The 27677-nt window shown below is 50.0% G+C and overlaps 2 protein-coding genes and 1 pseudogene across 2 annotated transcripts; 1 reads left to right on the top strand and 2 right to left on the bottom strand.

The window, feature by feature from the left end:
• Window positions 1-895: 895 nt before the first annotated feature.
• LOC113938395 lies at window positions 896-3976 on the bottom strand (annotated as a pseudogene).
• A 1934-nt stretch (window positions 3977-5910) lies between these two features.
• On the bottom strand, window positions 5911-11556 carry NEURL3 (neuralized E3 ubiquitin protein ligase 3). The gene is made up of 4 exons (XM_027622554.1): window positions 11421-11556; window positions 8457-8942; window positions 7455-7523; window positions 5911-6818 (listed from the first exon to the last, which is right to left on the bottom strand). The coding sequence occupies exons 1-4, from the start codon at window positions 11446-11448 to the stop codon at window positions 6499-6501; spliced, it is 903 nt and encodes a 300-aa protein (XP_027478355.1). The 5' UTR covers window positions 11449-11556; the 3' UTR covers window positions 5911-6498.
• A 14403-nt stretch (window positions 11557-25959) lies between these two features.
• LOC113938208 (cytosolic iron-sulfur assembly component 2B-like) lies at window positions 25960-26501 on the top strand. Its single transcript, XM_035728981.1, has one exon. The coding sequence runs from the start codon at window positions 25960-25962 to the stop codon at window positions 26464-26466; it is 507 nt and encodes a 168-aa protein (XP_035584874.1). The 3' UTR covers window positions 26467-26501.
• The last annotated feature ends 1176 nt before the right edge of the window (window positions 26502-27677 follow it).

Raw genomic sequence — 27677 nt, 5'->3', positions numbered from 1 at the left:
CTGGAATTGAAGTTCTATTACTTCTCTTTTAATGGTTTGGAATTTATATATTCTGCTTCTAGTCTTCTACGTTTTGTTTGTATGTTCTTTGACATATCAACTAAACTTATCTTTTTCTCATTTTTATTGTTAATAGTTACCTATTCTTAGTGAGAAAGGAAACTTAGCATGCTTTTGCTGTTCTCCATTCCATCCATGATGATATCATCTGTGGTTTTCATTCCAGATTATTATTGAATTTTTTCATAAAATTAACATTTATTTAGATTAAACTTTTTTCTTTCACTAATCACTATTGCATTACTTTTTCTTGTTTTTTCCTCTTTCTGAAACAACTCCTTTAATAATTTTTTCATAAAGTGTCTGTAAATGAAAAAGGGATTCTTTTTATATGGGAGAATCTCATTTTGCCTTCATGTTTGAGTGGGAGAATAGACTATAAATTTTTAGATTTCAAAATTATTCTCTCATCATTGATGGGGCCTGGGTGGCTTAGTTGGTTGGGTGGCTGACTCGTGGTTTCAGCTTGGGCTATGATCTCGGGGTCCTGGGATCGAGCCCCACCTCAGGCTCCACACTCAGTGGGGAGTCTGCTTGAGGATTCTCTCTCTCCCTTTCCCTCAGGCCCTCCCCCCTCTCATGCTCTCTCTCTCTCAAATAAATGAATAAATCTTTAAAAAAATTATAAAATGAAAAGATTGATCTTAAGCCTTTTCTCCTATAGATAGGAAAACTCTGGCCCAAGGAAGAGGAATGCCCTTATAAATGGCAGGATGAGAATTAGAATCCTCATTTTAACCACACTGACTCAATCATTTCCTCATTCATTTATCAAATTAACTCAAAAAAATATTAAGCACCAGACACTAGAATCTATCCTACTATAAGCACGGCCTTATCTGCATCCTTGGGCACCACACTGGAGAATAAATAAGTGTAGCATATTGTTTGCCTGCATCTCTGAGATACGTTTTAACACCTTCTTCTCATCATAGACATTGTTGGAATCAGTGGAGACCGGCTTCTCCATCACCACCAGACACAATATCTGCAGGAGGTGGTTCTGTGTTACATCCTGGATGATCCCAAATTCTTCAAAGTAGCTCCTGCAGCCCTCAGTGCCAAAGGGCTCCAATGTTGTCCTGGTTCCAGATGGGGCTGAAGATCCTGTTGGCAAACCTCAGCACCATGAGGTTCTGGACCATCTCCTTGTCCAGGTAATGGTTGATGCAGTAAATCTTGTCCTCCCAGAAGAAGGAGGAGATGTTGTTGGAGAGCCAGCTGGAGCTTTGCAGGTCTCTCTGGAAGGGCTTCTCCACAGTGACATGGTTCCAGCCTGTCTGGCTCATGCAGCTGTCATGGATGTTCTTGGTGACCGCCTCATAGACAATGGGGGGCAAGGCCAGGTAGAAGAGGTGGTTGGCCTGCTGCCCCTGGTGGAGGGCATTCATGTGGCTGTTGAGGCACTCGTAGGAGGCGGTGTCCTCATACTGGCCAGCCACATAGAAGTTGTAAGCAAAGAACTCCAGCTTGGGCTTCTCCTCTGGGGTGGCTTTGAAGAAAGGTTCATTCTGTTTTCATATGTCTGCCACCATGAGGTGCGAGGGGGTGTAGCCCATGATGAAGGTGTCTTTGGGCAGAAGGCCATCCTGGAACAGCCACCAGATGGTAGGGTGGATCTTCTTGGTTAAGTTGCCAAATGTACCCATGATGATGAAGATATATGTATCAGGGTGATGGAAGGCATTGCCCTGGTACAGCTCTTCCCTCAGGATCTCACACACTTGGCCCCAGCTTAGGGCCATCTGCTCTGCCAGGATGTTCTCTGTGCCTCACCATCAGTGAACTCACAGCAGGGGAGTTCCTGGCCAGTTCCCCAGGCTGTGCCCCACCCCTCCACCTCCCTTAACCAGTGGGGGTGGTTCTGAGCAGACCGCTTCATACAAGGTGTGTGGGTGGAGCCTCAGCATCCCCTCCCCCTGGGGGTGGAGCAAGCTCTCAAATTTATAAACGTTTTGGTATATTTTTTTCTTTCCTTTTCTCTGTTCTTCTGGTATTTCTGGTATGTGTATGATGGAGCACTTGGTGGTGCCTCACAGGTCTCTAAGGCTTTGTTCATTTTTTGCCATCTTTTTCCTTTTCCTCAGACTAGATGATCTGCATTAATCTATCTTGAAATTCATTGATCCTTTCTCATGCAGCTCAAATCTGCTGTCAAGCCCCTCTAGTGAATTTTTTTTTTTTTCAGATATTGTGCTTTTCAACGCCAGAATTTCTATTTGGTTGTTTTTATAATTTCTATCTCTCTATTGATATTCTCTATTTGGTGAGACTGATAACATACTGTCCTTTAATTCTTTAGACATGGTTTCCTTTAATACTTTGAACATATTTATAATAGCTGATTTAAAGTCTCTGTCTAGGGGTGCCTGGGTGGCATGGTCAGTTGAGTGTCCAACTCTTGGTTTCAGATCTGGTAGTGATCTCAGGGTCATGGGATCAAGCCCTGCCTCAGGCTCCGTGCTCAGTGCACAGTCTCCTTGAGTTTCTCTCTCCCTCTGCTCCTCTCCCCCATGTGCGTGCTCTATCTCTCAAATAAATAAATCTTAAAAAAATAAAGTCTCTGTCTAATACAGATGGCCATTAGACACATGACAAATTGCTCAACATCACTCATCATCAGGGGAATGCAAATCAAAATTACAATGAGATATCTCCTCACACCTGTCAGAATGGCTAAAATCAAAAACACAAAAAAACAAGTGTTGGTGAGGATGTGGAGAAAAAGGAACCCTTGTGCACTGTTTGGGGGAATGCAGTGCATTTCTGGTGCAGCCACTCTGGAAAAACAGTATGAAGTTTCCTCAAAAAATTAAAAATAGAACTATGCTATGATCCAGTAATCACACCACTGGATATTTACCCAAGGAATACAAAAACACTTAATTCAAAAGGATATATGCATCCCTACGTTTATTGCAGCATTATTTACAATAGCCAAATTATGGAAGCAGCCCAAGTGTCCATCCATAGATGAATGGATAAAGATGTGGTACATATACACAATGGAATATTATTCAGCCATAAAAAAGAATGAACTCTTGCCATTTGCAACAACATGCGTAGAGCTGGAGAGTAAAATGCTAGGTGAGATAAGTCAGAGAAAGCAAATATCACGTGATTTCACTCATGTGGAATTTAATAAACAAAAAAAGGAAGAAAAGAGAGAGAGAGAGAGACAAAGCAAGAAACAGACTCTTAACTATAGAGAACAGACTGGTTGCCAGAGCAGGGGGATGGGGTTGTGGGGGCGGAGAGATGGGTGAAATAGGTGAATGGGATGAAGAGTATACTTATCGTGATGAGCACTGAATAATGTATAGAATTGTTGAATCACTATATTGTACACCTGAAACTAAATATAACACTGTATGTGAACTATACTGTAATTAAAATAAAAAACTGGGGCGCCTGGGTGGCTCAGTTAAGTGTCTGCCTTCAGTTCAGGTCATGATTCCAGGGTCCTGGGATTGAGCCCTGTGTGGGGCTCTCTGGTCAGCAGGAAGTCTGCTTCTCCCTCTGCCTCTGCCTCTGCCCCTCCCCACTGTTCATACGCACATATGTGCTCTCTCCCTCTCTCTCTCAAAAACAAACAAATTTAAAAAAAACTTAAAAAATAAAATAAAATTAAATTAAATTAATTAAAATTAAAATTAAAAAAAGAAAAAGAAAATCTTTAGTAAGTTCAACATCTAGCCTTCCTCAAGGGCAGTTTCTAGAGACTGAAATGGGCCACACTTTCCTGTTTCTTTTCAGGCTATATATATATATATATATATATATATATATATATATATATATATATTTTTTTTTTTTTTTTATTCCCCCTTTGAAAACCGGGTCCTCTAGATAACATAATATGGCAACTCTGAATACCAGACACAACCACCACCACCACCATCACCACCAGCACCATCCCTGCTGGGGTTTGCCACAACTGTTGTTTGTATACTTGTTTGTTCAGTGACTTTCCTAGACTAGTTCTGTGAGGTCTATATTTCCTGTAGTGTGCAGCCACTGATGACCCCACGGGGTTAGCTTAATGGTCAGCTCATGATTAGACAGAGATTTCCTTAAAAGCCCTGAGCTAGAAAATCTTCCACTTTTTGCCAAGGAGCTCTGGGGGTTGAGGCATGCCTTCAATGCTCAAGCAATTTACAGCTTTGTCTTAGTCTTTATTTCCTGAGTGTACAGGACCTCAAGGGCAGCCAGAAGCGAGAGATCGAAGCCCTTCAGGCCTTTCCAGACCATGCACACAATCTTTTAGATCCCCTGAAACCCACCAGAGCTTTTCAAATTCTCCTAGGTACATCCAATTTCTCAGATCTCCCTTTTAAATTTTTGGCTGGGCTCATGTTTGCCCCCCAACTGGTATTGCAGTCCTTGGCAGCTATGAGGTTAAGCAATTAAAGCTGATTATATTTGACAAATGCCCTGGGATTAGGGGTTTTCCCGAGTAGAAAGCTTCAACTTGGATTAAGTAATAACACCCTGTAAGTCAAGTTTTTCCAATGAACTGCCATACAGGTCAAACAATAATGATGTTTGGGTGACAGAACTTTCTGAGGTGCTTCTAACCCAATCTGTCCCCTCTACCAGCTGCAAGGCTGCTGGTTTTAAAGGCTACTGTGGAGCTGGGGCTAGAGGGGTGGCAGTAGGCTGGAGCAGTTTGTCTTGGATAAACCCCTCTTCAGATTGTTGTTAGCCTTTGGTTAATATCTAGAGTTCTGGAAAAGTTGATTTTTGTAATCTTGCCAATATTTTTGTCGGTTTTATGGAAGAATGGATCTACAGGACTCCTTACTCCACCATTCCAGAAGTCCCCCTGCTCTGGTCAGAGATCATTTCTAAGATCAGGCTTGCTCAGGTGTTAACTAATAAGAGGGTGTTCACCGGAAATAGGATGAAAGTACTGCACTTGTTCTAGAGGCATCTGGATTTAAAAACAAAAAGACACCTAAAGGATGAAGAAGGGATCCATAGAAATCATTCCAAGAGACTGGAGATGACATGGGGGCCCTTGGTAAAAGTCAGTGGGCTGCCAGGACTCACACCCAGATCTCTGACACCTAGCCCATTGATCTCTTGGCAGCTTCCCCAGGAGATGCCTTTTTCAGGGGAAGGAGATGCCATATTTTGAGTACTTCATCTAAGCTACAAGTTTCATACTCATGATTCTCACACTTACCAGCAAAGAAAATGATCTTATTTCCACTTTACAGATGAAGAAACTGAGGCTCACAGGAGTCAAGCCACAAGACCAAGGTCAGACCATTCATGAGTGTTGGAGAGGCGATCCCACTCCAGAGTGTAAGCTATTCCAATGTCCCCGAAACCCAATGTCCCGACCCACCCGTTGGCAATGGTGTGGGTAGGGAGGCAGTTTATGAAGGTGCCCGTCACTACAATTTTGAGCCCAAGAGGTTGGAACCACCCTTTGAGTCCTCTCTCCCGGGAGATACCGCCCCACTAGTCCCAGAGCAAGGAACAACAGCAAAGTAATAGGTATGGCTTGCCCCAACCCAAGCACCTGCTGAGGGGTCTCCCGGGTCAACTTCTCCCTTCCTTCAGGAGCCAGAGCCTCCTGGCAGTCCCCTCAGATCGAGGGTGGCAAGGGCAAAGCCTGGCTGTGACTTCAGGGCTGGGAGCGCGGAACCGTCCCCTTCGTGTCCTCAGCAGAATAAAGTCCACAGGCCTGAGCGGCCGAGCCCCACCCAGTCCACCGCAAGCCTGGGGTGTGTCTGCAGAGGACAGAGGGTATGTTCCCAAACGCCCTAGCATCCCAACAGCCCACAGCTCCATCCACACCCCCGCCCCGACTGCAGCAAAGGGGACATACTCACTACAAAATCATTCACAAGAGACAAACTTTATTTAGACCCCTCCGAAATTGGCAAGGAAATAAGAACAGTCACAACAGCGCAGTCTCGTGTGCAGAAACGTCTTCAGATAGGCTGTCTCACTGGGACCTCACGGTCACCCTGCAGGGCAGGCAGGGCGGGTGACTGCTCATCCGCTTTATGGAGGGCTTATCAGGGATGACCCAGCTTTCACACAGGAGTGTAAACCGTCCACCCAGATGCCTCCCTGCGGATGCTCCAGGCTCCTCAGTACCCCAGGTTGGGCCGGGCTTCTACCAGATACAGGCTGATTATCTGCCGCTCCTCCGCTATAAAACCAGGGAACAGGCTGCCCCGTCTCTGAATAAAGGCCCTTCTCCCTGACATGACCTATGGGTACCAGGATTGCTAGGTCTACGGTGACCACACCAGGCGGTCAGCCAAAAGCCTCGGCAAGCCCCGGGCACAAATGAACCTGACTAAGCAGAGGGCTCCCTGCTGAACCACCAGGGAGATAGAGGGGCTCCTCCTTTCTCCACTGGCCCCAATCTGTTGGGGAGGAGGGAGGAGCCATTGCCTCCCCGCCTCCCTCGCCCTGCTAGGCCTGCCGCTGACCAGCTTTTCTGACTCCTCCAGAATGTGGGTGGCGGGGCGCTGCACCTCTCCACCCTGCAGAGGCCAGGCTCAGAGCTAGACTCAGTCTGCCACCCGCACCCGGAAGGCCCTCTCCAGTCCTCAGAGTAGGGGGGCCCCACGCGGGGGTCACAGCCTCAATCTCACACCGACATACAGGACACTTGGCCAAGTCCCTGAAGACCCGCCTGGCGCAGTAGCTGCAGAAGTGTGTGTGGCCGCAGGGGACAAGGCAGGTGTTGGCAGCACGGTGGAAACAGATGGCACACTCCTCTCCTGCTGCAGCTGGGAAAGGGGACAACACAGGTTGGGGCACATGGGGGCAAAGGCTGGGCAGCCTACTCACGCTATAACTACAGGGCAGGGAACCACGCAGTCCTATTGTGAAGAATATTACCTCATGAGAAAATGCTCACAACATAAACAAGTGGAAAAAAAAACTGGGAAGAAAACCATAATGTACATACATATATATATAAAATTCCAACTTAGAAAAAAGGAAAACAGAGCACAATTCCCCACAGATATATAACTACAAAATTGTAGGAGAAAAATCCACCTAAGAGGTAATGGGTGATTTTTTTTTTACTTCCATATTTATTCTTTGCTGTTTATTTTATTTCTGTTTGGCAAATCTTTTATTATGAACATGGACTGCTTTTTAAAGCAGGGACAAAATAACATTATTTGTGCATGAATGTGCTCTTGTAGCTTGTAAAGATAGCCAAAGTTCTAGAAGACAGAGCTATTAAACTGCGTTTAGGATTCTCGTAGGCAGCACCAAATCTTTCGGCCTAAAGCCTGTAGGAGACTTGGTGGGACTTGGAAAGACTTTAGTTGAGCCCCCAGAGCTGGGGCCTCCCCTGGTGCCTCTGGTGCTGGAGTCCCGGGGAGTCCCTGGGGCTGGGGGGAGCCACTCACCTTCAGGCTGCGGAGTCTCATCACTGAAGGCCCATGGCATGGTTGAGGGAAAGACGCTGGCCGTGGGATCTGAGGCAGAGAGGGAGACTCAGGGCCCAGGGAAAGCAAAGCCAGGGTGTTCCCGCCCCACCCCCACCAGCCCCTGAGGTAGTTCCATGGGCTTTCTCTCCTGGGTTGCAATGCTGGAACTCCCAGCTGATCTTACCGCCGAGCCATCCCTTCCCTGGTTTAACCCAGCAGAGAATTCGTGAGGCTGTAGATTCTTTTTCCTAAACCACCCCACCCATCCTTTAGACATCTCCTCTTTGCCCTACTGTTGCTGCCTGACTGGAGACCCTAGAGGGCCAGGAAAATGGGTGCTTGCGCCCACACCAGACCTACCAAAACAGGTGTTCCAGGGCTGGGGCTTCAGCAGCTGTGACAAGTGATTTTAAAAATGGGGGAAAATGGACTGCTTGCGTAGGCCCCTGGACGACCAGCACAGGAACACCGGTATTTCTTTTTGAGGCTGTTTCCTGTATCCACTCTCCCTGAAATCCACACTCCTCCTTTCAGGTGGCTAGAGGGATGGTTCTGGTTTGCCCACCCGTTGACGGAACGGCGGACTGCACCCCCACAAGCAGCCTTCCGGTGCACCTGTAACGCTCATACTTATGTTCCCTTTGCTTGCCACCCTTGACTCTTGTGAACTCCTACTTAGACAGCAAAACCCAGTCTCCAAGCTCTCCCTTTGGGAAACAGCCCTTTAACAGAATGTTTGAAGTGCTAGTTATATCTTCTTAGTATTCTCTAGGGGCAAGGTTGCCCTCCCTTTGACTGGGTCTTGTCCATCTGGCGTCCCCAGCGCCCATCTTCCTACCCGACCCTGGGTAGGAGCTGATGTAAAAACTGTATATGAAAAACCGAACGGATCTTCCCACGGCTGTGAGTGGGAGCGCAGTACCACCCGAGCCTCCACCTCCCACCCAGGGGCGGTGCCTGGGTCCCCGCGGGTTGCCTCACCCAGCAGCTCGATGGCCTTGGTGGTCCCGTACAAGTCCATCACGGCCCAGAGCGGGGCGCCCAGGAGCACGCCCTTGCGCAGCAGGAGCCGGGGGCCCGCGTTGACCCTGGCGTAGAGCCGGCCGCCGCGGTTCACCCAGAAGCGGACCACGTCCCCGGGCAGCACGCCCTCCTCGGGCAGCACGGCCGCCCACGTCGGGCTCTGCTGCTCCAGGTCTGGGCACACGAAAGGCGGCAGGCTGGGCGCCGACAGCCGCGCGGGGTCCAGGCGCGTGAAGCCCACGCGGAGCCCGCCGCACCAGCCGCTCTCGTGCCACAGCACGCGCAGCGCCACCCGCTCGCCCGGCGCCACCGGCCGCTGGCTGAACACGATGCCGTCGTGGAACGTGGCGCGCCTGTGTGCAGTGCACTGCTGGGCGTCCAGACGCACCTGCGCGCCCTTGGCCTCAGCGTGGAAGCGGAGTGTCTCTCGCGGCGCCTTGGCGTCTGTGGGGGTGGGGGTGGGGGTGTCAGTGCGGTCTGGACCCCGACCCACCCGCTCCCCAGAGTTATCTCCACACCCCCCATTCCCCCCGCCCCCCGCCCCGGGGCCACTGCCCGTGCTCTCATCCAGGGACCCCCGCCCTCCCGGAGACCTGATCAAAGCCTGGTGAGGACCCCGCTTTGCGTGCCCGGGATCTGAGTTCCGCCGTGAACTTCCCCAAGCCTCAGTGCCCCTCCCGGAGGAATGTTGTAAAAATTAAACGAACTCATGCCTGTACCGGCTCTCAATACCTGGTAATGGTTATTTGCATTAAATAGAAAGAGCAGGTTTTAGAACAGTAGATATAATATGATCCAGGTTTTCTTCGACACATGTATGTTTAATATACACATATATATTCTATCTGTATCTAGAAACAGCCTGAAAGGAGATGAGTTTGCTAATTGTGGTGAGCTCTGGTAGATGGGTCCTGGTGTTCGCGCTGTTTCTCTCTCTGTTTGTCTGACTTTATCATTGTCCCACAGAGAACCTGCACCATTTATGAAGGCCATGGCCCCCAGTGAGGGTGACTTCCTTTTCTAGGAAGAGAAAGGGGTCCATCAGTGCCCCCACAGGGTGAGGTGGGGGGAGGGGGCACAGGCTGGAGAAGGAGTCCCGGGTCTGTCCCTCAGAATCCTGGGCTGGGCCAGCCAAGGCCCAGGGCTGGGCTTTAAAATGGGGGGACTTCCCAACCCGGCTCCACTTGGCAGTCAAGAGAGGAAGTTCCTTACTGAGCAGCCCTTCCACTCCAGCCCCAGGCCTGAGCCTGAGCAGGAAGCTCACTTCCTGCCCCACAGCTGCACTTAGTAGGCTCCCAGGCCTCACCTCTCTCCCCTCCACCCCTCCCCTCCTGCCCTGCTCTTTCTGGGTTGGAAGATGGAAGCTGAAAATAGAAGGGAATTCAATCAGGACTTGAGCCAGACCCCAACCCAAAAAAGCAAGGCCCTCCCCCTCCCAGATCTCACCAGTTTCCCCAGCCACACTTCTCTGACCACTCACAAGCCTGCAAGATTCCAGCAGGGCACAAGCGGGGGAGGCTAAATTTGGTCAGGTACAAGGGATACCCTTGAGGTCATAGTGAATCTGTCCCTGATGGATTCAGTCCAAAGGCAACCCTACCATGGTTCTCTCACCTGAGGCTTTAGGGACAAGCACTCACTCTGGCCTTGGGGACCTCTGAACCCTGCTATCCAAGTTCACCCCCCTTCACCCAAGCCCCCTGCACGACTGTCACCCCCTTCTGGAATACCCTTGTCTCTCCCTTCCTTCCTGAGAGTCTGCCCAGATGCCCTTTCCTGGAGGCTATGCACAAGCAAGGGGGAGTCCCCGAGTAGGCACAGACGGTGACCAGGAGCTGGAGTTGAGGGCCCTGACATCAGATGGATTTTCTTTGGGCCCACTGCAGAGTCACTGAGGCATCCAGGAGGCTCTGTGGAGGGCAGCCGTGTCTGATAGCCAGATTCTAGTCCCAGCTCTGCTGCTCACCTACGCAGGTCACTGCCCCTCTTTGTATAGGTCTCCTTATCCACCAATGGGATTGATATCAATGGCCAGCCACGGCCTGGATTCTCCAGGTACCTGCCTGGAGATCCTGAATGTGAGGAGTTAGCTGCCCACTTGGGCACGCACCATGACTTTTGGATGTCTCCCCCTCACCACACCCCCAGGCAGATTCAAAGAGAATCTTTGCAGTAAGTCTCTTGGAATCTAAGTGACTGAGGGTCAGCCCTCTGCTCAGCGAGGACCTCCCTGGATCTTCATCAACTCCATCACCACCCCTCCAGCCATCAAGCCTCTTAGGTGCCAGGCATGTATGAACCCTTACAGCATCTTTCATTGCTCCCACAACCTGCAGGGAGGCATGCAGAGGGAGTTGAGTCGGGGTGGTTCTGCACATCTCCACAGCCAGGAGCCGAGGAGCCTGGGCCCAGCTCCTGCCCCGCCCTCCCACGCTGCCTCCTTTATGGCACCACTATGACCTGGAATCCACAGTTGCCACAGCAGCAGCACCAACTGTGGCTTGGTCCCCACCCTCCTTATCATGTCCCTCCCCCCAGCCTAGGTCTGGGTGCTACCTGCTGCCGGGTTTTAGCCTCCAGTGCCCCTCAGGAGCCAAGGGCTGAGGCTCCAGGCTCTCTGCCTGGGAGGGAGTAGAGTTCTGAGATGCAGTCCAGACCTCTGGTGGTAAAAGACCAGGTTCTCCATCTCCTGCCTGCACACTAAGGGCACACCGTGGTTTCAGGTGAGGCTCTCAGAGAACTGTCGTGCCTGGTAAACTTTTGGTTTGTGCCTCTGGCAGCCCCGTAAGCTAGCAGGGCTTGCACTGGCCGGCAGATGAAGAAATTGAGGACCTAGGGAAAAGTGACTCACCCAAGGTTCCACAGCTCCCCCTCTCCTTCTGCAACCCTGGTCTAGGGACCAAGCTTAGGGCTCCCACTTACCAGCCTGGGAGCAGAGCTGGGCCCCCATCAGCCTGTGGTCCTCGGGCACGGGTCCCTGGGTCTGGAAGGAATTGTCTGGAGAAGGCCCGTGGACAGGTTTCCAAAGATTCAGCGGGTCTCCTTGTTATGGGCCAGGATCATGTTACAAGGTTGATGATTAATTAGAGGTTGCTGTCACGGGTTATGTATGATATCTGGGGAATTTCCTGATGATTGCCCCTGGTTTGCAGCAGACCTGCTGCAGCTGGCTGACCTAAAGGAAGCAGGGACTCTGGAGATAGCCTGGGTAGGATTTAAAATAGACTTGTCCCTTATTTCTGACCAGTCGTTCTCAGCCCGGCTGTGCATTGTAATTGCCCGTGGCACGTTAGTGAGTAGTCACACCTAGACCTGCCCCCAGAGACTCTAATTCCAGTGGCCTGGGGTGCGGTCCAGCATCAGTAGTTTTTAAAAGCACCCTGGATGGTTCTAATGCACAGCCAGGTTGGAGATTCACTGCTCCAGACCCCGGGGCACACAGGAGGTGCTTAATCAGTGTTGCTGGAGTGGACTGAACTGAATTAGCTGCATCCCAGGACCTGTGAGGTTGCCCCAGTGCTGTATCTCAGGCAGAGAGGAGAGGGGTAAATCAGGCAGAACGGGAGAGGTGCTGATTACTCCCCCCACCCTGCAGGAGTTGGAATTCCACTTTCCACAAATCTGATACAAAACACACATCGTCCCACAGGAGGTCATGCCAAATGCCTGCCTCCGGGCGTGTTAGCTGTGCAAATAAGCCAAAGATCTGGGGCATCTGGCTGGCTCAGTCCGTAGGGCAAGCGACTCGATCTCAGAGCTGTGCGTTCCAGCCCCATGTAGGGCGTGGAGTCTATTTAAAAACAAAAAGAAAAAGAAACTCAGAGATCTTCCGCCCCCTCCATTTCTATAGGAGAACTGAGGCTGGCGGAGGGAAAATGGCTTATTCTAACCTGGTGCTTCCCCCCCTGCAGCAGGCCCGGGAGTCTCCTGGGGGATCTTTTTAAAACGCTGATTGATTCGGAAGGCCTGGGGCTATGGCTGGGATTTTACTTTTCTAACGAGGTGGTTCTGTCGAACCCACTTTAGGTGGCAAGGCCCTGGGTTAGTTTGGAGGCTTATGGGTACCCTGGCCCCCCACTTCCAGGCTAAGCCCTTCCCAAGACCCCAGATCAAGGTCATGGTCAGTGACTACTCTGAACTCTGCTAAAAGGGGGAATTTCCCCATCCATGTCCCCGGAGAAGCTGGGGACAGCGGTGCTGGTGCCCGGGCTGGGGAGGCTGTTGAGGTGGGAAAGGCTGGAGGGTCTGGAGACCCAGGTTCTGCCTCCTGTGCTTTCTTGCCCTCTCCTGTCCTCCCTGGGCCCTGGTGTCCCCATGTGTAAAGCAGGAAGCCAAGGTGAGCCAGTTTCTGGGCCCTTCTAGCCCCGACATGCTGTGATTTTAGTCTTGGCAATGGAGAGGTAACAGCAGTCTGGCATCAGTTGCCCTCAGAAGATGTTGCCTGGACCCCGGACCTTCTCTTCCACACCAACACTCCTGGCCAGCCTCCCTCCGTTTCCCCTCTAGAAGCAGTCTTCCAAAGGCCAAAGGCAAACTGGTGAGAAAAGTCAATAGCAATCACGGCAAGTCGAAGGTCAGTGGTTCCAGTTGATCCAGTCTGAGGCGAGGGCCCCACGCTTTATGGTTCTGCTGGCCCAACCTGAGGGATACAGGCTTAGGGCATTGCTTTATCTCTGGGCAGAGCTGGGGCCCAGAGATCCCTCCCCCTCCGCCCCCACCCTGGCTCCACCAGTATCACTGGCTGCCTTGGGTGGTGACCAGAGGGCTCGAGCCAAGAGCACCTTGATGAGAAAACAACAATCTTATAAAAGAAGTGATTATGGAAGCTTATCAGGGAAATCAGGTCCCCTCAGCCCTGATGGAAAATTACCTGGCAAGCTGTAGACATCAGGCTACATGATGCCAACAGGCTGATGCGGTCTAGCTCCATCTTTAGGACCTCAGTGAGAGTAGGTGTTCTGAGGAGCTGCCATCCTGCCTCAGGCCTGACATCTGGGGCACAGGGGTGCCCAGGCAGCACCTGCATCCCACACTTACTGTTCTAAGTCCAGGACCGTATTAACTTGCTAATCCTCATGGCAATTTCTTAAAACTACCTATTTATTGTAATCATTCCCATTTTACAAACTTGGAAACTGAGGCACAAGGAGGTAAAGCACATTGTTCACAATCACAAGGCAGTAAACTACAAATCAGGACTTGGCCTCGGCTGTTGGGCTCAAGAGCCAGCGTATTAACCGCTGTGCTACTGAAACTGAACCAAGCCCATAAAAGCTGACAGAGCTTTTGCAGTAAAGAAAGAGGTTATTTGTTGGTGTGGCACCACCCAAGAGAACGGGGTGGGGGAGGGCTAATGCTCCCAGTCCCGAGCTCCCCGATGACTTACTTACAAGCAAGAGTTTTTAAAGGATGAGAATCCAGGGTAAGGGTCTAGGGTCTTGGATCATGCTGATTGATGAGGGATTACGTCAGCTCTAATATTTCCTTTCTTGATCACCCAGCAGCTCCCTGACTGACGGTGGTGAGTTGGTGGTTCTGCTTCAGGGACCTGGTCATTACGCTTTAGGGGCCTGGAACTGGGGATAATTCTCAACAGATTGCATTAGTGCTGTCATCTCTAGAGTGCAAGGGCAGAAGTTTGCCAGCCTGGAACTACCGCTAAGCTGCAAGCTACTAGTATGTTTTTCTTGCAAACATAGCACATTATGTTTGTTCTCTCAGGCAGAAGAACATCCCACGGACTTTTCTGGATGCAACTTAATCTATTTCCTGAGGCATTTTTACAGGTTTTTAAAACAGTAACTATGGGGCACCTGGGTGGCTCAGTCGGTTGAGCGTCTACCTTCAGCTCAGGTCATGATCCCAGGGTCCTGGGATCGAGCCCTGCATCGGGTTCCTCGTTCAGCGGGGACCCTGCTTCTCCCTCTGCTCCTCACCCCGCTCCTGCTCTCTCTTGCTCGCTCTCTCTCAAATAAATCAATAAAATCTTAAAAAAAAAATAAAACAGTAACTAAGGGTTACAGGACTCTGGTCAGAGGCAGCTAGGAGTCAGATGTCTGAATCTCGGGGTCTGTTAAGGGTTTGCATCCCTTGTGTCACCATGCCCCCTCCATCCCTCTTCACTTAGGCCACTTTGCAACCTTCTGAGCATTTAGTGGTCCTCCCTGCTGACCCCACAGTAGGAGCTTTATGGATTGTTGCTACCTCAATGGAGACCTTCCCTCCCCTCCAAGCCACCTACACAGCTGTTGTGAACGAGTGCTCCAAGACAGTTCTTGACGCGTCCCCTTGTGGCTATAGTCAGTACTGCAGGATGTGCTGAGGCCCTCAAAGCTAGGAGAGGCACCCCCAGGCAAGGAGGTCAGAGGGCTGAGGCTTCTGAGGCCTCCGCGCCTCCTCTCCTGACCCCGAGGCCTCTCATAGTCCCTCCATCCCTGCCCAGGGTTCCCTCACTGGCAGTCAGCCTTCATCATTTGCCCAGGGCCCCATCATTTCAAAGGGTTTCCACAGAAGCATTTCCTAAGTAGCCTCAAGCGCTCTGAGAAGCTAGCTGCTGGACAGCTGTTTCAGTCCCCACCGTACAGCTGAGGAAGCTGAGCGCTCGCCCAGGGCTCATGCCAACTGTGGTGGAGGAGAAATGGGAAGCCAGTGGGAGCCCAGCCCAATCTGGGGACTGCTAGGCAGCCCAGCCCCTTGTCTCTCCTGCCACCAGGGTCCTGGGACCCCTACCTTATTATACTTGCTGTGTTCAGCTGTTCCCCACTGGGAGGGCAAGGGGCTTGGAGGGCAAGAAGCTGCCATGCCTAGGAACCAGCCCCTAGAACAATCAGGGCCATGTGCACAGTAGGTGGTCAGCAAGGATTTGTCAGTTTCTTTTAAAATTGCGGGTCCACCTACCTAATTACACAGAGATGCCACTCCTAGGTGAATGCCCAAAAGACTCGGGTGCATATGTCCACAAAGACCAGTATGTGAATGCTCAGAGCAGCGTTATTAATAATAGCCCCAGACTAGAAACAGCGCAAATGTCCATTGTGCTGGACGCTCTGATGTGCTGCTCAGATCCCACTTCAGGAACGAAGAACTTCTGGCGGCTGGAGCTCTACCCTCATGTGGTCAACTGAGGTTCTTGGGTAAGTACCATAGTCCGGGTCTCCCCCCGTCCAGTCCTATTTCCACAGGTGTTGACTCCAAGAACACTCACTAATGAGCCCCGTCAGTAATCTCTGTCTCAGGGGCTGCTCCCTGGGGAACCCAGCCTCCCACACCCATCAACAGGAGAATGGAAAAATATTGCCATGTAGTCACACCATGGAAGAATTGTGACAGGGGCGCCTGGGTGGCTCATTCGTTAAGTGTCTGCCTTCTGCTCAGGTCGTGATCCCAGGGTCCTGGGATCGAGCCCCGCATCGGGCTCCCTGCTCCACGGGAAGCCTGCTTCTCCCTCTCCCACTGCCCCTGCTCGTGTTCCCTCCCTCGCTGTGTCTTTCTCTGTCAAATAAATAAAATCTTAAAAAAAAAAATCCTTATCTTTAAAAAAAAAAGAAAGAATTGTCACAATAAAAACAAGCAAAGTACTGTTATCCACAACAACATGGTTAAACCTCACTGATGTGATGGACTTAAGAAAAGATCCAGGGGCACCTGGGTGGCTCAGTCGTTAAGCATCTGCCTTCCACTCAGGTCATGATCCCAGGGTCCTCAGATCTAGCTCCACATCGGGCTCCCTGCTGAGCGGGAAGCCTGTTTCTCCCTCTTCCACTCCCTCTGCTTGTGTTCCTCCATGGTTCCTCTCGCTGTGTCTCTCTCTGTCAAACAAACAAACAAACAAACAAACAAACAAATAAAAGAGAGAGAGAGAAGATCCAAAAAGCACCCAGGGCATGACTCCACTTACATGAAGTTCAAAAACAGGCTAAATTAATCTGTGGTGTTAGAAATCAGGACAGTGCTCACTGTTGGGAATTATGCCTGGGAAGGGGCACAAAGGAGCCTCTGGGGTGCTGGAACTGTCCTCTATCTTGATTGGGTGATATGTAGACATATGGGAAAATTCATCCAGGTGGACCCTCAAATCACATGTTAATTGTACCTTAATTACATATTGGCTAAATTTCCTTCCAGCCCTAAAACACTGATTCTGAGTAAGGTGATGAATGGTGGAGTATGCACACTTCCTTGGAAAAAGAGCTGCCCTAGAAGCCAGAGTGCTCAGCTAGCACTGCCGCCTGGTGGGGACAAACGGAACTGACTGTGGGTTTGATACCCTGGAGGGAAATGGTTGGGAACCACACAGGCTCCCACCTGCATCCTTGGGCACTTGTCTTCCTTCCTGCCCACTCGATTCCTGCTGATGAGCCACCCAACAACTCTGGGAGGCTACCGCATCCTCTGGGTCAATAGCTAGACCCCACCCTGGGCCTTGGGGTCCAGAAGTCAGAAGAGGGAGGCTAGGGTGTGCCAGCCAAGTAGCCAGCCCCTAGTTAGGTCTGTGCTGTTCCCTCCATCCTGCTGCCCTGTCCAGATATTCCTGGGTGCTGATTCAGCTGTGGGCCTCTACTGCCCTGGGTCCCCTGGTTTCTGCCCTACCAGTACCAGGGTACCCTCCATGGTGTGAGTGTGGAGCCTTTCAGAGAGGGCAGCCGGAGGAGGGAGCACCCTAGGGGGCCAATTGGCTGCTCAGAGGTAAGAGAAAGGGGAAGGGGAGAGGTCTGGGTTTGGTTTCCTGTTTTTCTTCTCTCTGTGTCCCCCTTTTCCCATGCACATCTGTCAGGGAGTCTGTCCTGGACGTTTGTGGCAGCTGCTGTGGGGGTGTCATGTGTGTGTGTGTGTGTGTGTGTGTGTGTGTGTGTGTGTGTGTGTGTGTGTTCAACAAAAATTTATTGACTACCTCCTATGTGGCAAGCACTATACTAATTTCTGGGTAACCAGAGATGGAAGAAAACCCACTTCTTGTCCGTCAGTCAATTCAAGTACACCCCAGTACTTAGGTAAGTGCTATAAGAAGACCAAACCGAGGCCTGGGAAAACCCAGGGCCTGGGTGCTGTAGGGGGTTGTTATGCCCAGGGAATGGGTGAAGATTTTGTGGAGTAACAATGTTAAAATTGATACCTGCGACATAATTAGGCCTTCAACAACAAGAAAGGAAAGCAAGGCATTCCAGGAAGGAGGAACCGCATATGTGCACATTGAAATGTAATAGTGCCCAATGCTATCTGGTTGTATCAGTTAAGATCAGGATTGCCTGCTTATAACAGAACATACAAAAGAATAATGGCTTAAAGGAGGCCTGTTCATTTATTTTTCACATAAAATAAGTTGAAAAAGTTTTTCACTTAAAGTAAGTTGAAAGTAGGCAGTCCAGGGTAACCATGACAGCTCTATGGCCATAAGGAGCCCAGGATTCTCTCTACTTTTCTGCTCCACCATTCTAGCACTGGCCTCCATACTCAAGATTACTTTATGGATCAAAAGGGCTGCTGGAGCTCCAGCCAGCACATCAGCATTCCAGGCAGCCAGAAGGAGAGAGACCCAAAAGGGAATTCCTCTCAGCTAAGTCAACTCCCTATAAGCCAACTCACTGGAAGGCTTATGTAACATTTTCATTGACATCTTATTGGCCTGAATTTTGTCATGTGACCACAACTAGCTGCAAGGGAAGCTGAGAAATGTAGTCTTTATTGGGGGAGCCGCTAAAAATCAGGGTTCTCTTGTGAAGGAAGAAGGAGAAAATGCACATTAGGTAGGCATCAAGCCCTCTCTAGCCCCGCAGTAGAGTGGAACACTGGTCCTCCAGAGTGTGGACAGAGCTGGCGGCAAGGGGCTTGATCACAATGGCTATGCTCAGGAGGGTTGGACTTGATTCTGTAGAAAATAGGGAATCGCTGCAGGATTCTGAACAGGAGCCTTGGGTCAGGGGCCTAGAACAATCTGCTTTGGGGAAAGATCCATCAGGCAGAGCAACAGAGGGTTGAGTGCAGGTGCAGAGCATCAGGAGTGATGGGTTGGGGCGGCAAGGAGGCAGCAATGCAGGGCTGAAGAGGGCACAATAGGAGAGTCGAAGTCAAGCCCCGGTGACAGGGTGGGGGTAGGGGGGAGATGCCAACTACCAGGGGAAGAACACACACCTGCTGAGAGTGAGTCTGGGAGGGATACAAGTGTGGGAAGAGACCTGAGTCTAAGGTGGCTGGAAGCCATCAAGTCAGAGGGCTCAAGGGCACCTGGGAATCCAAGCAGAAGCTTAGGCGAGAGGACAGGGCTGGGCATGTGGGTCGTATAGTGATGGATGAGATCAGTGGCGCAGGAGTGCCCAGCTGTTGAGCTGGAGGAATGTGATGGACCCTCCAGAGTTACTCGGCAGGGAAGACAATGGAGTGGGCAAGTGCATAAACTCTGGAGCCAGACAGAGCTGGGTTCGAGTCTTGACTTCACACTAAACAGCCATAACCCCCGAGGCCAGCTGATTGCCCTTTCTAAGCCTTAGCTTTCTCCCCCGCAAAATGGGAACAAAGGGGCCTACCTCAAGGGCTGATGGGATTGAATGGGTACATGTTTAGCACAGGGGACTGCACTCATTAGAAAGCACCAGCCCTTACCATTGAAGGGGCCGCCCTCCCCTTACTGGAGGGGACGTCAGTGCCTTTCTTGGGGCCACGGGAGTGCCCTACAGTTTTCCTGCTGGAGGATGGGTCCTCTCGAGCCCTTTGTGGGCTCACTGGGGAGTGAATCACGAGCACCGTGCATCTCCAGCGCCCTGAGGACCTCTGACCCAGTCTAGCCAGGACAGCCCCTGGCTCAACCAAATGTCTGGGCAGGGACATCAGCAGCCCAAGCTGGTGGATTGAGTGAGGAGTTATGTATTTGCGAGAAGGCAGTCTACCAGGAGGTGAGGGCCAGCTACAGACTCCACAATGGACTCAGCCCGGTTTTGGAAACCAAGAAAGACAATTGCTGGTGCAGAGGGAGAGAGCCCAGCCAGTCATCATGAGCAGAGCAGAGACACTTCATCTGCCCGAGCCCGGCCATGCAGCGTGGGCAAGCAACATCTAGCCAGGACGAAAGGCCCAGCTTGGAGTCTGGGAAGACACCCCCATCTGAGCCCAGAAACCCAGCTCATCCACTTCTCACCCAGAAGGACAGTCTAACCCTTAACCTCAGAATGATCCCAGACAGAATTTGGGAGAAACCAACATGGCAGGGACAAGCATGGGAATAAGGGCTCTCGAGGACACTGGAGAGGGGCATCAGAGACACGGGAGGTGCCAGGAGCGTGGCCTCCCAGAAGCTAAGAATGGGCCAAGAGGGAGGAGTGGGAGGCAGCCAGGTATAGGGTAGGATGACAACTGGGAAGCAGCCAGGAGGAGGTCCACCGTTGGAGAGACAGTGCCAGAAGGGGGGGGGGAGGCAGAAGCCAGGGGGCAGCTCCTGGAGATGTGAATGTTGTGTGAATGACTGGATCCTACAGGCTGTGAGTATCGCTGCAAGTGACAGAGGCTCAAAATGGTTCAAGACAGAGGTTCGTTTCCTTCAAAGTACAAGCCTGGGGGTGGGGGCTGCACTCTGCAAAACCAGCGTGGGCCAGGGCACTCTGACTTTTGCTTCCCCTCACTAGGGTACTGCCCCCCTCCACGTGGCCCTGAGTGCTTCCCCACAGCATCATGGTAGCCAGCAGGAAGTCGGGGGGGGGGGCTCAAGGCAGGGCACCAGCATAACACTTCCCTTCGGAGGGCACAGCCAGGAAAGTTCCCATGGCCCCTCACTTCAGCTTGCATCCCATTGGCCAAAGCTTAATCACATGGCTACACACAGCAAGAAGGACTAGAAAATGTAGACTTTATTCTGGACAGTCCTGTGCCCAGCTAGAAGTTGGGGCATGCCACTGCTATGAGAGAGAAGGAGAGAATGGTTATTGGAGGAAAAGCAAGCAGTCACAGGGTGCAGGGAAAGAGAGAGAAGGTGGCAGCCAGAGGGCACCAGGTGAAGGAAGGAAGACTTTGAGCATGGGAGGCCCATCACACGGGTGCAGGGACATGTGTGTACACCACATGGGTACATAGCCTGAGTGCCAAGCCACCTGTACTCCACTGTGGAGGCATTGCAGGTACGTGGGGAGGGGAGCTGTTGGTGCGGAGAACAAATTCCACTAGCCAGGAAGACAAATCACCGACCTTTCCAGCAGAATTTTTCAAGATTCCCTGGAGATCCTTCTGGCCCCACACCAAAGCCAGAATAGCACAGAGAGAAAGAAAATATCTTCCTTCCTCGCCTTTGGGCTTTTGGCCATTGTCAATGCTCATTTTGGCCATTGTCACCGGGTCCAGCGCCTAGGCCATGGGCACAGTCCTTGGGCAAGGAGTGACTGCCCCCCAGGCCCCTCTGCCATGGTAGAGCTGGGACTCTAGATATGGCCAGAGCGGGCTCCAGACTGTTCTGTCCCTCTAGGGGCCTCTCTTCTCTCCACTCAAGCTTTAGGAAGCAGGATAGGAACAGACCCAGCCGCTAGAGATGAAGGGGTTAACAATGAGGGTGTCTCTGTCCTCACTGGGCTGTGTACCTGTTGGTTACTGTTGCCTCCCTCCACTCCTTGTTGTGTGTGGAAGGAAGACAGGGTCCTTGAATTCTGTCTCAGTGGGACTAAGTTGTCCTGAGGGTTGATTTCTCCGTGGGTCTTTTGGTAACAAAATGCAGGCATGTGCTTTCGGCACCATTTGTGTGCTTACGAATAGTAAGCCCTTGTGTGCTTCATTGTCTCCATTTGTGAGTGGACACATCTCATCCCTGGTGTGTGCCTTCACTGGGGGCTTCTTCGACTCATTGATTCTTTCAGTCAGACAGTTGGCAAACATTTCCTGGGGCCCATGTGAGCTAAGTACCACGGAATAGCTTAGTGCAGTGGGCAGTCTGGAGTCAGGCCTCTGCCACCCACAGGCGGTGGGACTTGGGTATGTTACAGATGGGGAAACTAAGGCTCAAAGTTGAGTAGCTAGCATAGGTTAAACCAGGATTGATTCCAAAGTTCTTCATTCTTTTAATGATAAGGAAAATCTGTGTCCTAAGATGGCCGACCGAGCCAGTGAGAGAGTCCCAGTCCTTGCCCCGGGGCTCTTCCGGGTTCTTCTCCCTGCTCTTCTTCCCACGTGCACCAATCTGGGTTCTTCTCCCTGCCCCGCCTCGCTCATGCGCCAAAAGTGCCAAGTATGCAGAAGTAGATGTGTATAAATTGCCCTCTTTGCGCTCAGGGCTCAGACCTTTGGGAGATCACTCTCCTCTGAGCCCGCCTGCCTTAAATAAACCTCCTCCAAGATCTCGGGGTGTCACTTGTCTCTTCCATCGGGAGATCCAGTCCAGATTCCATAACATTACTAATTCTAAAACAAAGATCATTGGCTCCTGGGCGAAAGCCCTAAAGGCATTTGAAAGATGTGCGAAAGTATGTGACATGTGGTTGGCAGGGTATGTTTTTTAAAACCCCATGTCCTTGTTCTCAGGTGTGTTCCAGATAGACGAGATGGCTAATCCTGGGGCTTCTGGATCAGTGAACAATTGCCTCTTTGGGTGAAGCTGTGCAGGGAGCATGTGTTTGTGGGGGCCGCTCTGAGTACAGAGCCCATGTGTGAGCTTCCGGTCCTCTTGCGGAGTAGGGGGTGCTGTGCTTAGAGCTGAAGTACAAAGCCTGAGCTCAGCCTTCTTTCTTTCTTTATTTTAATCATTTTATTTATTTGAGAGAGAGAGAGAGACAGAGAGAAAGAGAGAGAGAGATGACAAGCAGGGAGGAGGAGCAGAGGGAGAAGCAGACTCCCCACTAAGCAGGGAACCAGATGTGGGGCTCGATCCCAGGACCCTGAGATCATGACCTGAGCTGAAGGCAGACCTTAACCGACTGAGCCACCCAGGTGCCCCCAAAGCCTTCCTTTTAGATCCAGAGAGGAACCCACTGCCTCCCCACAAAGGCCCCAGGGATTCCAGGCTGGGAGAGGTCGGCAAAGGCCCCCACGTTTCTCCCGGCTCTTCCTTGCCCTGTTTCTTCCTTCTGATGAATCCCCCTCCCCCATCTCCTTTCCTGGCATTGTTTTCTTCACAGCAGCCAGCACACCCCAGGATAGGCTCTTCTTTCTTCTTCTTCTTTTTTTTTTTAAGACGTATTTATTTATTTGAGAGAGAGAGAGAGAGCAGAGGGAAAGGAAGAGAATCTCAAGCAGACTCCCCACTGAGCACAGAGCCCGATGCAGTGCTCCACACAGGGCTTGATGCCACAACCCTGAGATCCTGACCCTGGCTGAGACCAAGAGTCAGACGCTTAACAGACTGAGCCACCCAGGCGCTCCGAGGATAGGCTCTTCTTTGGTTTTACTCAAGTATCACTGATATAGGCCTTTGTGAGCAGCAACTCTGACTTAAGATATAGGCCCCTGCTGTGTGAGAGGAGGAAGTATGTACAGGGCAGCTGAACACAGAGAACAAAGTTAAATGAAGCTCAACCTACCACTATTTTCAAGGGTCCTGAGAGGTTTGCTCTACCAGGATTTCTCACTGGTCATTCTTTTGGAGCCAGGGCCTTCCTTTATTCCTCCAGGCCCCTTACTCTTCCCTCGTGTCAAAGCCAGCTCTCATGTCCTCACCCTCCAACCCCTGTTGATTTCTTATGCTGAGATGTTCAGCTCCCCACCCCCAACCAATGCTATCTCCGGGCCTAACTTCACAGGTTGCAAGACTCCCTGAGGTGCTCTGCTAAACATCGAGACCACTGCTGTCAGATTCTGGCAACAACGTGGACTGAACCAACACTGATCCCCCTCCCCTTGAAAACACTGAGAAATTGAGAATAAAATATTAACTGAAAGGTATTAGAACCGCAGTGGACCTTGAAGAAAGGGTGGGGAAACAGCTACGTGTCAGGTGTACAGAGTTGAGCTTGGACCCTGGATATGGGCCCTAATGACAGGGGCTGAAGAATCCGACTCTCCTTGGGTCAAGGGATGTGGCCTTAAGAAGACATGGAACAATGAAACAGAGACCCCTATATAAGCTCGAGCCCTGGAAGTACTGCCCCCTCAGGAAAGGATCGACCCACCAACCTAGAGAGCTGACTGTGAGTCTTGTCTTGGCTTATGGCTCCGGGTGGGAGAAAAGATTCCTGGGAAAAATCAAGACTTAAAACCTGAAGTATTCAAGGAAGTAGCATCTAAATTTACGCTATCTGTGGGGCAAAGAATTCCCAAGCTGAAAAATTAACACAAAAATATTCCCTTGATGAGTCCTTGGAGCAGTAAGTACAAACAAATACAGAACAGGGGCGCCTGGGTGGCTCAGTTGGTTAAGCGACTGCCTTCGGCTCAGGTCATGATCCTGGAGTCCTGGGATCGAGTCCCACATCGGGCTCCCTGCTCAGCGGGGAGTCTGCTTCTCGCTCGGACCTCCCCCCTTCTCGTGCTCTCTCTCTCAAATAAATAAATAAAATCTTAAAAACAAAAAACAAATACAGAGCAGATCTCTGAGGCCATTTTCACAACCCAGGACACACAGGGCTCCCACAGAATACAACAGTCTCACTGAAGATGAGCTCAAACACCAAGTACAAATCACATGAAGAAACCATCTACTGTGAAGGAGAGTTGACAAGTATAACAAACAAAAAAATCACTATCTCTAAGAATTTGGGATGACAGAACAAGCTGAAAGAGATATCAAATCAGGATGTTAGAATCATTAAAAATATAAAGGAAGGAATAAAAATGATAGTAAAGGATTAGGATGCTTTGAAGAAGAACAGATTGAATGAATGCAATTTTTGCTAGAATGGAAAAAAGATATGAATCTTCAGATTGAAAAGGCACACTGAGTCCTGGGTAGGATAAATAAAAATAAATCCACATATAGACACTGCAGAACACCAAAGATACATTAAAAGCAATCAGAGCGAAAACATGGCTTACTTAAAAAGGAGCAATAATTACATTGATTGAAGACAGCTTACCCACAATAATAGAGACCATAAGATAATCTTATGTATAAGTGTATAAATCTCAACAGTCATTGATTTTGGCCTCCCTGTGTTTATTGTAGAATTATTTATAATAGCCAAATGATGGATGCAGTCCAAGGGTCCCTTGATAGATGAACGGATAAAGAAGATGTGGGATATATGTACAATGGAATATTACTCAGCCATAAAAAGAATTAAAATTTGCCATTTGCAACCACATGGATGGATCTAGAGGGTATAATGCTAAGTGAAATGTCACTCAAGAAAGACAAATACCATATGATTTCACTCACATGTGGAATTTAAGAAACAAAACAAATGAACAAAGGGAAAAAAGAGACAACCCAACAAACAGACACTTCTGTTCCCAAAAAACACTCTTACCTGTAGAGAACAAATGGATAGTCACCAGAGGGGAGATGGGTGGGGGGTGATGGGGGAACCAGGTGAAGGGGATGAAGAGCACACTTATCGTGATGAGCACTGACTAATGTATAGAATTGTATCACCGTATTGTTCCTGAAACTAATATAACACTATATGTTGACTATACTGGAATTAAATTTTTAAAACCTAAAAATAGAACAAAAAGGTCACAAATGTATACCACCACAACCAATAATAAATAATTTGAGATGTTAAAAATAAGATGAAATAAAATTAGACAGATAACAATGCATGGAAAATGAGAGGTGGGTAACTGGAGCTGAAGTTTTTAAGATCCTTGGCATTATTTGGGAAGAGTGTAAAGATACTGATTAATTTCATCCCTTGTTAAGTCAGATAGGCATGAGAGAGCTGTAAATTAGCCCCTAAAAGAATAAAAATACAATATGCAATATCCAAAGCAATATAGGGAAAAGGGGTGAGCATAAAGAAAATGTGACCAATCTCACAGAAGGTAGCAAAAGGAGACAAGAAGCAAAGCAAGAGCAGGGTAAATATAAGATAAATAAAAGAGCAAATTAAATTGAAATATATCAGTAATGACAATAGATGTGAACAGACTACATTGGTCAGTTATATAGCAAAGATTCTTGGACTACGTTTTCACAACTCTAGCTATATGCTCTTTACACAGCTATGCCTAAAACATACTGACACAGAAATATTGGAAGTATTTTTGTACTAAGCAGATACTAATCAAAAGAAAGATAGTATAGCAGTATTAATACCAGGCAAAATAGACCTTAAGACCACTTAAAGTCACTGCTAGGGAAAAAGGAGTCACTATGTAATGATAAAGGGAATAATTCACCAAAAGACTAAAACAATCCTGAACCTGATTGTACCTAATATCTTCAAAATATACATAGCAAAATATTTACAGAATTGTAAGGAAAAACCGGCAAACCACAATCACAGTGGCAGATTTTAAACAAAGGGCGATCAATTCCAGGCCTCCCCTGCCAGAGTCCCAGAAGCCTTAAGATTACAATCTTTCCTGCGCGCCTACAGCGGCCCGGTGGGGTTTCGGGATGGTGGGCAGCGGGGGGGGGGGGGGGGGGGCGGTGGGGAGCGGCCTCCTGGAGAACGCTAACCCCCTCGCCTACGAGCGCTCTGGGGAGCGACCGGTGACCGCAGGAGAGGAGGACGAGCACGTTCCAGACAGCATCGACGCGCGCGAGATCTTCGATCTGATTCGCTCCATTAATGACCCGGAGCATCCACTGACACTGGAAGAACTGAACGTAGTAGAGCAAGTCCGGGTTCAGGTGAGCGATCCTGAGAGCACGGTGGCCGTGGCCTTCACACCCACCATTCCACATTGCAGCAGGGCCACCCTTATTGGCCTATCCATCAAAGTCAAGCTTCTTCCATCCCTTCCCCAGCGTTTTAAGATGGATGTGCACATTACACCGGGGACCCATGCCTCGGAGCATGCAGTGAACAAGCAGCTTGCAGATAAGGAACGGGTAGCAGCCGCGCTAGAGAATACCCACCTGCTGGAGGTTGTGAACCTCTGCCCGTCAGCCCGCTCCTGAGCCTGGCTTCTTGCCCCCAGTCACACCCAGGGCTCATGGCCTTGTTTTCTTGAATCACTGACAATGAGAAAAGAACATTTTGCATTTTGTAATAAACCCTTAATTTATATTCCAAAAAAATTATAATCTTTCCTTCAACATAATCTAATGCTAGACGTAATTCCTTTAACCACCAGCACCTGTAAACTGAAGGCACGAGTATGCTTGTTAGGCAGCAGAAAGGTGCAGAGCCAGATGTTCTTATTAAAATAGTCATTCTGGGGGCGGGGGACACCTAGGTGTCTCAGTTGGTTAAGCGACTGCCTTCGGCTCAGGACATGATCCCAGCATCCTGAGATAGAGCCCTGCATCAGGCTCTCTGCTCAGCGGGGAGCCTGCTTCTCCCTCTCCTTCTGCCTGCTGCTCCCCCTGCTTGTGCTCTCTCTCTGTCAAATAAATAAATAAAATCTTTAAGAAAAATAAAGCACCAGGGTGGCTGAGTCGTTAAGCATCTGTCTTCAGCTCAGGTCATGATCCCAGGGTCCTGGGATGGAGCCCAGCGTCAGGCTCTCTGCTCCGCAGGAGGACTGCTTCTCCCTCTCCCACTCCCCCTGCTTGTGTTCCCTCTCTCGCTGTCTCTCTCTCTGTCAAAGAAATAAATAAAATCTTTAAAAATAAAATTAAAATAAAAATTAAAAAACCTCAAATATTATCTTATCCAACTTCTGGTTTACAGAGAAGCCAAGGAGACAGAGCAAATGAGTTTTCCAGGGCCCTCTAGCTAGTGTGGTGACTGAGGGCCACCAGCACCTGCCCGCTGACTTCATTGACAATTGCATTGAATTTCATGTAATAAAAACCCAGGGATGGTGGCTTAACCACATGGGGGCTCATTTTGTTCAAAGGACAAGAAATCCTGCAGTGGGAAGTCCAGGCTGGTACCGCTGCTCAAGCAGATCATCAGGATCCAGCATCCTTGCAGCCTCCTGTTCTGCTTCCTTGGCAAGTCGCTTTCTTCCTCGTGGTTTCAAGATAGCTGCTTTAACCCACTGCACCTTCCAAGCAGGAAGAAAAAAGGAAGTGACAAAGAGGAAGACACAGGGCCTGTGGCAGAAAAGTCAAACCCTCCTAAAAACCCCCAGCTGACTCCTCACATCTCATTGACCCAGCAGTAGGCCTCAAGGCTACCCCTAGGTGCAAGAGATGCTGGGGATTGATTGATTGATTGATTG

Source organism: Zalophus californianus, chromosome 8, assembly GCF_009762305.2.
Source record: "Zalophus californianus isolate mZalCal1 chromosome 8, mZalCal1.pri.v2, whole genome shotgun sequence".
NCBI classification, from domain to species: Eukaryota; Metazoa; Chordata; class Mammalia; order Carnivora; family Otariidae; genus Zalophus; species Zalophus californianus.
This window is presented reverse-complemented; position numbering and strand designations above follow the sequence as displayed.

Excerpts from the sequence above, each read along its gene's own strand:
- LOC113938208 (XM_035728981.1), top strand. The coding sequence starts at position 25,960 with ATGGTGGGCAGCGGGGGGGGGGGGGGGGGGGCGGTGGGGAGCGGCCTC.
- NEURL3 (XM_027622554.1), bottom strand. The coding sequence starts at position 11,448 with ATGGGGGCCCAGCTCTGCTCCCAGGCTG. Across the intron at positions 8,943-11,420 it reads CCAGCTCTGCTCCCAGGCTG|ACGCCAAGGCGCCGCGAGAG; the intron begins GTAAGTGGGAGC and ends CCACCCCCACAG. Across the intron at positions 6,819-7,454 it reads TGAGACTCCGCAGCCTGAAG|CTGCAGCAGGAGAGGAGTGT; the intron begins GTGAGTGGCTCC and ends CCCCTTTCCCAG.